Raw genomic sequence first — 11,401 nt, forward strand, 5'->3', positions numbered from 1 at the left:
TGGGCCCCATCCCCCTCCAGAGATGAACTTTTCAGCTTGAACTTGTCGGCTTCTACACGCTTGTGAGCCATTTATCTAAGATAAATTTCTCTCTCTCTCTTTCTCTCTCTATAAATATATATATATATACTTTGCTGGTTTTTGTGTTTCTCTAGAGAACCCAATCCAACACAAACATTATATTTAAAAAGAAATGAAGAGTAGGTGAAATCCCTTTTCCAAGTCTCTGTATATTGATATTCTATATAATAGTATCTTACTGAGTTCTATATAATGTATCTTACTGAGTTTAAATTTTAAAAAATAATAATTAAATAATAATTTTAAAAAAAAAAAAAGCCACAAAATTTGCAAGGTACTATCTTCCAGACGTGGAAATACTAGTTCTTAGTCATGTTACTTTGTAGGTTGTAGAACTATAAGATGACTCAAGTCATCTGAAAGAAACACACAAAAGCCAATTAATTCTACATGTGCCTCACAAGAAGACCATATTTGGGTATATCAGATCATATTCAACAACTAGGGCATTGTGATGGTTGCCTGGGGCAGAATCAGACTTCTCAATCCAGAATGACATTTGCTTATGAAAATAGATTTTTATTTCTCCATGATTAATTTTTTAATGTCTTCAAAGAATGTACCAAGTTTACTAAAATGCCAGAATGATTCAAGGCCCAAGAACAGCTGTCCTGACTTTCTGGTCTTCAGAGCTATTTCTGGTATGCTTTCCTCTACCTTTATCTTGATTTCAAGCATTAACAATTACATGTTTCAAAGAGTGTTATCTAGTACAAAAGACACACAACAATCATAATATTAATCCCTAGCAAAAGTTGGGACTGTATCAATTATAATTAACATTAGAAACTTAACAGTATCACTAAGTTTTGAAGTTCTCATTAAAGTAAATTGTTCTGTGAAGAAACAACACAAAAAAGGCAAGAAAATGGAAAAATGTCCTTGTTAAATGGAAAAATAAAAAAAAAAAAGACATTGAATCCTAATATGAGTGAATGTGTCTCATACAAACAAATATTAGTATAAGTTACAGGTTTTATGGTATAATTATACCAAGCCCTTGAACTTACATTCTTTCTATCCTTAAAATTGATCTTTTTTATTTTAATTAGCTAAGAGTATTTGGGGAGCACTGGTGGCGTAGTGCCTAAGGCATTTGACCGCTAACCAGAAGGCTGGTGGTTCAAACCCACTAGCCACTCCTTGGAAGGAAGATGGGGCAATCTACTTCTGTAGTGATATGGCCTGTGAAACCCAAAGATGGGTCACAATGAGTCAGATCCAACTCAATGGAAGTGAGTATTTTTAAGAGTATTTGAACTGCTTATGTTAAGGATTTGTAAATATTGATAACCTTTAAAATGTCAAGCTATGTGATTTTTTTTTTTTTTTTTTTTTTTTTTTTTTTTCCATTTCAAATCCATAGATGAATTTTTCTCTCTGGATATGGCCTCATGATGACAGTTACCCAAACACATCATCTTTTTCTTTGTACCTATTGTAATTACAATATCCTTTTATCAATTAGAACACTGCATGGCCCTTCCTTGTATCTTAGTATTTTTCAGAAGACCTATGGCTTGACAATATAATTTTCTGAGAGTGAAATACATGATAACCAGCCTCCAAAAGAGCTCCCAATAATCCTTGCTGATCATATTCTTGTGTTTTATCTTCCAACATCAAATAGAACTGAGCTATGTAATCAAAAGAATTTTGTGAAAATGATAGTGTATGATTTCAAAGTCTAGGTCATAAAACACATTATGGCTTCTGCATTGCCCTCTCATAGAACACTAGCTCTGGGGAAAGCCAGCTGCTATGCTGTGACTATATATCACCATTAAATTGACAGCCATGGGAATGAAACATTGGAAATGCATCCACCACCCCAGTCAATACTTCAGATGATTACAGCTCCAGCCAACATCTGGAAGGCAAACTGAGCCAGAACTACCTATTTATTCTAGTACTAAATTCTTGACTTGTAGAAACTGTGTGAGCTAATAAATGTTTATTTTTGTCATAATTTTTCATGAAGAAATAGATAACTATTATAAAATATAGGATTACTTTTCTAAATATATTTCTATTTTATTATTTTATATTCTAGCTTTATTGATTTTATTTTCTTAATTTCAAAAGTTGATCAAAAGATATTTGAGTGGATGAAACACAATACTCTTTATGCTAAATATTTATGTTCCTTTGTAATTTGAGAAATTGTTTTCAAATCAAAATGTCAGTATTATTCATACTTTTAGGAAGGAAACATATGTCAGAAAACCTATTATGTGACAGAATCTTTAGTACAAAGGTGAATGAAACTATGTTCCTTCCTTGGAAAAGTTTTAGGTTTCTGCATGAGATGGATATAGAAACTGATAATTGTGGTACAATGCATTTTAATACAAGTGTCCATAAGGTGCTAAGAAATGAGAGCAAGGTATGGAAAATTCTTCTAGGAAGTCTGAAAATGCTCTGCAAAGGAAGGAGCATTTAAGTTAGATCTTAAAGAACAAATAGGCGTCTCTAGGTAGACAACTCAGAAATGATTTTCTACTCTTATTAATCCACCACTTGACTGTCAGTCTGTTGTTACTGGGGTAGATTACATGTTGCTGTGATGATAGACACTATGCCACTGCTAATTCAAATACTAGCAGGGTCACCCATCATGGACAGGTTTCAGCAGAGTTTCCACATTGAGCAAGGATAGGAGAAAGGGTGAGTCCATCCACTTCTGAAAAAATTGGCCACTGAAAACCTTATGAATAACAGTGAAATACTGTCTGATATAGTGCCAGAAGAGGAGCTCCTCAACTTGGAAGACACTCAAAATACGAATGGAAAGAGCTGTCTTATAAAAATAGCCAAAATAGAATAAAATAAAACTCATTGCCATCGAGTCAGTTCCAATTCATAGTGAACCCTACTGGTTTTCCAAGGCAATAAATCTTTACAGAAGTAGATTGTGCCATCTTCCTTCCATGGAATGGCTGGTGGGTTTGAAGTGTCAACCTTCTGGTTAGCAGTCACATGCCTTAGTCACTGTGCCACCATAGCTCCTTTATAAAAGTAGAGTCACCCTTAATGACATGGATGGAGAAAAGCTTTTGAGATCTTCGTTTGCTGATATGGCACAACTCAAAATTAGAAGCAACAGCTGAACACAGTCATTTAATATCAGAAGGTAAAATATATGAAGTATGAATCTAGGAAATTGGACATTGTAAAAAAATGAAATGAAAAGCATAAATATTGATATCTTAGACATTAGTGAGCTAAAATGGACTGCTATTGGCCATTTGGAATCAGACAATCATATGGTCTACTATGCCAGGAATGACAAATTGAAGAGGAATGGCACCATATTCATCATCAAAGAGAACATTTCTAGATCTATCCTGTACAATACTGTAAATGATAGGATAATATCCATACACCTACAAGGAAGACTACTAAAGTTCATATTTATGCATCAATCACTAAAGAAAATGATGAAGAAATTGAAGGTTTTTACCAACTTTTGCAGTCTGAAATTGATCAAGCTTGGAATCAAGATGTATTGATAAGTACAGATGATTGGAATGAAAAAGTTAGAAATGAAGAAGCAGCATTGGTAGTTGGAAAATATGGCCTTAGTGAAAGAAAAGACACCAGAGACCGTATGACAGAATTTTGCAAAACCAATGACTTATACACTGCAAATACCTTTCTTTCAATAACATAACAGTGACTACATATGTGGGCCCCGTTAGATGAAAACAGGAATCAAATCAACTACCTCTATGGAAAGAGACAATGGAGAAGCTCAATATCAACAGTAAGAAGAAGGCTAGGCACTAACCATGGAACAGACCATCAATTGCTCATATATAAGTTCAGGTTGAAGCTGAAGAAAATCAAAACAAGTTCACAAGAGCCAAAGTCTAACCTTGATTATATACCTGAATTTAGAGACCATCTGAAAAATAGATGGCCAAACAGATGAGTGTGGAATGACTTAAAGAACATTGTAGGTAAAGAAAAAAACTCATTAGATAGACAAGAAAGGAAGAAAAGACAAAATGTTTGTCAGAAGAGACTCTGAAACTTGTTCTTGAATGGAGAGTAGCTAATGTAAATGAAATAAATGATTAAAGACCATTAACAGGTTTCAATGCTCAAGAAGAAAAGTAAAGTATCATAACGAAATGTGTAAAAACCTGAAATTAGAAAACTACTTAGCATTTCACAAGCTGAAAGAAGTTAAGAAGAGACTCAAGCCCTAAGTTGCAATATAGATGGTTTCTATGGGCAAAATATTGAACAATGCAGGAAGTGTCAAAAGAAGATGGAAGGAACATACAGAATCATTGTACCAAAAAGAACTGATTTACATTCAACCATGTCAGAAGGTAGCATATGACCAAGAATTAATGGTATTAAAGGAAGAAGTTCAAGCTGCACTGAAGGAATTGGTGAAAACAAGTCTCCAAGAGTGGACAAAATACCCATTGAGATGTTTCAACAAACAGATGCAGTGCTAGAGACACTTACTCATTTATGCCAAGAAATTTGGAAGCTACCTGGCCAACCAATTGGAAGAGATCCATATGTGTGCCCAATGCAAAGAAAGGAGATGCAACAGAATGCAAAAATTATAAAACCATATTATTAGTAGCACATGCATGCAAAATTTTGCTGAAAATAATTCAAAAGCAGTTGCAGCAGTATGTTGATAGGGAATTTCCAGAAATTCAAGCCAGATTCAAAAGAGAATGTGGAATGAGGGATATCATTGCTGATTTCAGATGGATCTTGGTTGAAAGCATAGAATACCAGAAAGATGTTAATCCATATTTTGGTGCCTATTCAAAGACATTCAATTATATGGAGCATAATAAATTATGGATAACATTTGTGGAGAATGGTAATTCCAGAACACTTAATTTTGCTTATAAAAAGCCTATAGAGAGACCAAGAGGCATTCATTTGAGAAAAGCAAGGAGATATTGCATGATGTAAAATCAGGAAAGCATGCATCAGGGAAATATACTTTCACCATATTTATTCAGTCTGTATACTGAGCAAATAATCCAAGAAGCTAGACTATATGAAGAATGCAGCACCAGGATTAGAAGAAGACTAATTAAGAAACCGTGATATGCAGATAATTTGCTTCCTGAAAGTTAACAAAACTTGAAGCATTTACTGATGAAGCATTTACTAATGAAGATAAATGACTGAAGTCTTCGGTATGGATTACACTTCAACATAAAGAAAACAAAAATCCTCACAACTATACCAATAAGCAAAATCACATTAAATGCAAAAAAAAGATTGAAGTTCTCAAGGATTTCATTTTACTTGGATCCATAATCAATGCCCATGGGAGCAGCAGTCAAGAAACAAGACGACATATTGTACTGGCAAATCTGTTGCAAAAACCTCTTTAAAATGTTAAAGAACAAAAATGTCGCTTTGGAAACTAAGGTGCACCTTACCCAAGCCATGGCATTTTCAATCACTTCAAGTGAAAGCTTGCAATGAAAAGGAAGACTGAAGAAGAGCTGATGCCTTTGAATCATATCCTGGATGAAGTATAGCTGTAATGCTCCTTAGAAGCTAGAAAGGCCAGACAGTGTCACATGTACTTTGGTCTGACAACACATTAGAAGGCACCAGTCTCTGGAGACAGATATCATGTGTGGTGAAGTGGAGGGTGAGTGAAAAAGGGAAAGACCTTCAGTGAGATGGATTGACACAGTGACTGCCTACAGTGAGGGGCTCAAGCATGGCAAAAGTCGTGAGGATTGCACAAGACCAGACATTGCTTCTTTCTGTTGTAAATATGATTGCTATAAGTTGGAACTGACTCAGTGGTACCTAATGACAAAAACTCCTATTAATATTAAACTCACTGCCGTCAAGTTGGATCCGACTTATAGAGACCCCTCCTTGGGTTTCTGAGGCAGTATCACAATGGAAATAAATTGTTCAACCTTCCCTCCGAGGAGTGGCTGGTGGATTTGAACTACCAGCCTTCTGGTTAGTAGACAAATGCCTTAAGCACTATGCCACCAGACCTCCCAGCATTGTATAATGCTTGTGATAAATCAGGTTCTTTTCTAAGCACTTCAAATACATTTATACATATATCCTCTTAAAAATTCTATTGCAAATGCACTATTACGATCCCTATGTTGTAGATGATGAAACTAAGGCAAGAGGCTAAATGACTTTCCCAGAGTGGTAATGTCTGGATTTAAAACAAGTGAAATCTAGCACCAGAGCTCACATTCTTAACTATTGTACTTTTTGCTTAAAAGAAAAAAAAGAAAAAGAAACCACTATTGCCTTGGCTTCAATTCTGACTCACAATGACAATACAGGGCAGAGTAGAACTACCCCCATAGGGTTACTAAAGCTATCACATCTTTCTGCCACAGATTTAACTGCCAACATTTCAGTTAGCAGTAGAGCATTTAAGCATTGCACCACAGGGCCCCTATACAGGGAGGAAAAAAAGAAGCATGAATGGAAGCAGAAAAATAAATGTATGTAGTTTCCTAGCACTATCAGAAAGGATTGGTAGTAAGCCTAACTGGAAAACAGGGTTCATAAGCTGAATTGCAAAATAAAAATGAAGAACAAATTCTTGAAGTTCATGCCAAGGAGTTTTTCAGAAGAAAATTGGAAATACGTGAATTGTTCTAGGTCAGAGGGCAACTTCATCAAATTTATACATCATGAAAAGACCTTTGAGAGCACTGCTAAGGAGGAGAGACCAGATGGTGGAGACACAAAGTAATTGCCTTAGTCTCCTCATAAGAAAATGAAGGACTGAAATGTAGTCATGGTGAAGGTGGTAATGAGAGGCAGGTGTAAATTTATGAAACATGTAAGGTTTAGCAGATACATAATGTGGTGACTGATTAAATACCAAGGAGACTTGAACAGGTTTCTTTTCTCAGGGAAGGAATTGATAGTTAAGTCATTAATTAATATAGGAAGCATAGTGGAAGGTCTTTCATAGAAGATGTGCCTAATAAACACTATTGAATGAAGGCATAATATAATAGCTATACAAAGTTTATCTTTGCCCTACCAAATAAAATGAAAGTAGCATAGGCATTATCCATAGCATCTAATTACTGTGGTCCAATAGCTACTCTACTATGGATTTAAGTGTGTCTTACACTGAAGTGATCTTATATAAAAATCTCGGTGGTACTGTGCCTAAAGCATTTGACTGCTAACCAGAAGGTTGGCTGTTCAAACCCGCTAGCTGCTCCGTGGAAGAAAGATTGGGCAATCTACTTTCATAAAGATTTACCACCTCAGAAACCCAATGGGGGTCACTATGAGTCAGAATGGACTCAATGGCAGTGAGTTTGGTTTTGGTTTTGGGATACAAAAATCTAAACTAATTTTAGGTAGCTGCTCATTTTATTAAAGAATTAAAAATAAATTACTTTCAACAGTAATTTCTGTAGTATACTTACAAAAGTATTGATTTCACAGATCACAGTAGATTCACATGCAATTTTTAAGATATATCTATTGTAAAAATGAAAAAATAATATATTATGATAATATTTTATTTTAAAATTTGAATCAATTAAATCCTAAAAAACAAACAAGTTGATGAAATACAACAGTTGTTATTGGCTTAAAAAAACAGAATTTCTTAGAGTATTGTAAATAGCTGTTTTTCACTTGAAACTCTAAGGTTATACTTTTGTATTGTACACAGTTCAATTATGTATTTTTTAATTGTCTATTTTACAACAGACATTTATGGTTCTGGAAAATACTCTTTTACTTTGGTTCACATCTATGGGACTTATCTCAACCAGTAACAGGGATGCTCACTTTAGTCCAGTTACCAAGAATACAGCTATCAAAGTCATCTAAATGTCAATAAAACCCCAAAAAATATAGTTATATGACTTCAAAACATTTATACCTGTTGTGATAGTTGGAACTGTGTGTCAACTTGACTTGGACCACAATTCTGTGTAGTCTAAGCAGTTGTGATGTGGTTAGTCCCATGATGGGATCAGATGAATATGTTTTAAGCAGCCAATCCATTGAAAGGGAGTTTCCCTAGGGGTGTGGCCTGCTTCCAGTATATTTATGGACATCCTGGGAAAAGAGACATTTTGTGGATCAGGATTCTGTTGTGCTGCCTACAACTGTGCGTGAGCGAACAATCCACCATTCACCCTGGAGATCTTGGATTCATCATTCGTTGGAGTCAACAGCCAGCTACTGTAGCCTGCCAACCTTGAGCTCCTCAGCCCCTGCAGCTGCAAGAGTCAGGAAAAGCCTCCAGCTTGATGTTTGATCCAAGAACTTTGGACTTGCCAGCTTCTATAAGTGTGTGAGCCATTTTCCTAAGATTAATTTCTCTTTATATATATATACATATATAAGCTTTACTGGTTTTGTTTCTCTAGAGAACCCAGTCTAACACACCTGTATGTCTTTTAATATCTGTGGCATATCCATTTCCTGGCACACATGGTTGTTGTTGTTGTTGTTGGTATGTGCCCTCGAGTCAGACTTGACTCATAGTGACCCCTCACTGGGTTTCAGAGGCAGTATCAGTACGGAAGTAGATTAACCAACCTTCCTTCTGAAGAGTGGCTGGTGGGCTTGAACCATCAGGCTTCTGGTTAGGAGTTAAGTGCCTTAGGCACTAAGCTACCAGAGCTCCTGACACATATGGTAGGTACCTGATAAAATATTATTGAACAACTGAGCAAAATGCTATAAGTATAAATAGAGGATGCTTGAGTATATAGAATGGAACACATAATATTTATGGTTTCTGGATCCTACTTCTACTTGTACTGGAGAAAGAAAATGGGGGAATGAAATTCTGAAAGAGCATCACTAATAGGTCAATGAATTGCTTTTGCTTGTAATAAAAGATGATAAATGATAAATCCATTAATTGGTTCATTTTACATTTATTGAGCCCATGAGTGATTAATTCCTGCCCTCAAAGATGTCACAGTCAACAGAGGGAATCAGATGTAAAAATAGATAAATATAATTTGAAAATAAATTTGAAAATCCTCTAACAGAGAGGTGGGCAAGGGATTGATTGTTGTTAGTGGTGGTGATTGTCATAGAATCAATTCTGACTCATAGCAACTCCAAGAGGGAAGAGCAGGACTGCTCCATAAGATTTTTCAGGCTGTGACCATTCAAAAGCAGATAGCCAGGTCTGTCTTCTGGGCACCTCTGGTTGGGCTGGAACCTCTAGTCAGTCAGCTAGTAGTGACTATGTAACCATATCTAACACCCAGAACTCCTGGAGATTGAATAAGCCATAAGAAAATCTATTTTCTCATTTGTATTATTTATATAGTGCTTCAAATCCCTAAGGACACATGAATACTCAGGGCACAGTATCTCATGGCAAGTAATTCTGGGGAACATTTTTAACAAAAATACCATGGTTTGGTGGGAGAAGCAAAAAAGCATTGTTTGGTGGGAGAAGCAAAGACTACATCTGTAAAGGAAGCCTACAGTCAGAGGATGTTGTTGTTGTTGTTGTGTGCCATCAAGTTGGACCCAACTCATAGAGACCCCTCCTTGGGTTTCCAAGGCTGTATCACTAAGAAGTATACTGCCCAACCTTGCCCAACCTTCCTTCTGAGGAGTGGCTGCCAGCATTCTGGTTAGCAGTCAAGTGCCTTAGGCACTACGCTACCAAAGCTCCTGTGAGAATCAGAGGATAGAGGGACTTAAACTTTTACTTAAATTTTCTTTTGTCTAGAAGTTGTTTGTTATGGCTGTATTAAACCTACATATTATCTTTTATTTAATGGTGGATAAGTTTCCCATTTTTCCCCCCAGAGTAAACTATATACTCAAATTTCTTACTCATTATCTTTATGAAACTGCTATATTCATCCTTTGCTCAGCTCTACAAAAGAGGGTGTCTTTGAAATCAGTGAGCACAAGAAAGGAGAACAGAAGTGAAGAGCAAGAAGGGAACTGAACTCCGTGACCCTAAAGGATACATGTGGCATCCTTTATTTCTCACAACTAAAACAAAGCAAGAAAAAACAAAGCCAGATCTCAGGAGAACATTTATGTTCACTTTCATTTAAAAGCCAAATTTAATCTCTCTTACCTGAAAAGTTTTTGTAATCCACTAAATCAAACATAACGACAGCCACAGCTGACCATGTGATTATGAGAGCAATGACCAGGAGCCAGGCTGCCGGGGAGCTGAATGTCGTCACTATATCTTCTGTGACTGTTCTCTTCAGCACTTTTCCAGGGCATTTGGGCACTGATCCATTTTTGCTGTCTATCACAGTTGTGGTTGTAGATGCATTTCCTAATCAAATATTCAGAAAGGAAAATTACAAGTTAGAAATTCAGGTCAAACACTGACTAAAAAAAAAAAAACACATAGTTTATAGGAGTTTTATAAACCATGTTCTATATTAGAACCCACATCTTTGGTGGCAGGAGTATATCTCCATACCTACTACCACATTTTCTCTTCTTCAGCATCTATTTTCCACCCTAAAACCCATAGAATCAGCTCTTTTGGTCTCCCAAGTTCCATAAATGCCACCTCCCAGGCCACAAATTTTGTCTTCATCTTCAATATATTTTTGTATCCTCCTTACCACCTTCTATAGGAGCCCTGGTGGGAAAGTGGTTAAGTGGTTGGCCGCTAAGCGAAAGGTCTGTGATTCTAAGCCAGCAATCACTCTGCATGAGAAAGATGAGGCAGTCTGCTTCTGTAAAGTAAAGCCTTGGAATTCCAAAGAGCAATTCTACTCTGTCCCCTAAAATCACTATGAGTTGAAATTGACTTGATGGCAGCAGCTTTGGTTTGATTACCACCATCTATATACACCATGATAAAGAGAAATGGGATCTGGGAACAAGTTGCTTTTAACAATTTCTTTTATTTAGTTAATATGCTAATTTTGAATGCAGGTAAAAATATCTCCTATGAGGGGGAATGAAAATCAGTGATAAAATAGTTCAGAGGGGTGAAATGAATTCTGGATATCGTGGTTTAACTACATAATTGACAATTCTATTGAAGTCATTGTTTTTTATGTTTGTTTCTTATTTTTTTTTTTTTAAACATATATGGGAACTCTAGTGGCATAGTGCCGAAAGCATTTGACTGTTATCCAGAAGGCTGGTGTTCAAACCCACCAGCCACTCCTCAGAAGGAAGATTAGGCAATCTACTTCTGCAGAGATACAACCTCAGAAACCCAAGGAGGGGTCACTATGAGTCCAATCGACTTGACAGCAGTGAATTTGGTGGGCTTTTTTTACGGGGGGGGGGGTGCACTCTAGAATCACCCGAGGAACCTTAAAAAGTACAACTGTTGGACTCTCCC

The 11,401-nt window shown here is 36.3% G+C and overlaps 1 protein-coding gene across 1 annotated transcript in view; it reads right to left on the bottom strand.

Moving 5' to 3' along the window:
* Positions 1-11,401, bottom strand: part of TRDN (triadin) — a 164,992-nt gene that overhangs the window by 151,376 nt on the left and 2,215 nt on the right. Inside the window, exon 2 of the mRNA XM_042782913.1 lies at positions 10,160-10,369. Coding sequence (XP_042638847.1) covers positions 10,160-10,369 — 210 coding nt within the window. The remainder of the gene's footprint in view (positions 1-10,159; positions 10,370-11,401) is intronic.

Source organism: Orycteropus afer, unplaced genomic scaffold (genome assembly GCF_000298275.1).
Source record: "Orycteropus afer afer isolate SDZICR_OR568_19922 unplaced genomic scaffold, OryAfe1.0 scaffold00506, whole genome shotgun sequence".
Lineage (NCBI taxonomy): Eukaryota > Metazoa > Chordata > Mammalia > Tubulidentata > Orycteropodidae > Orycteropus > Orycteropus afer.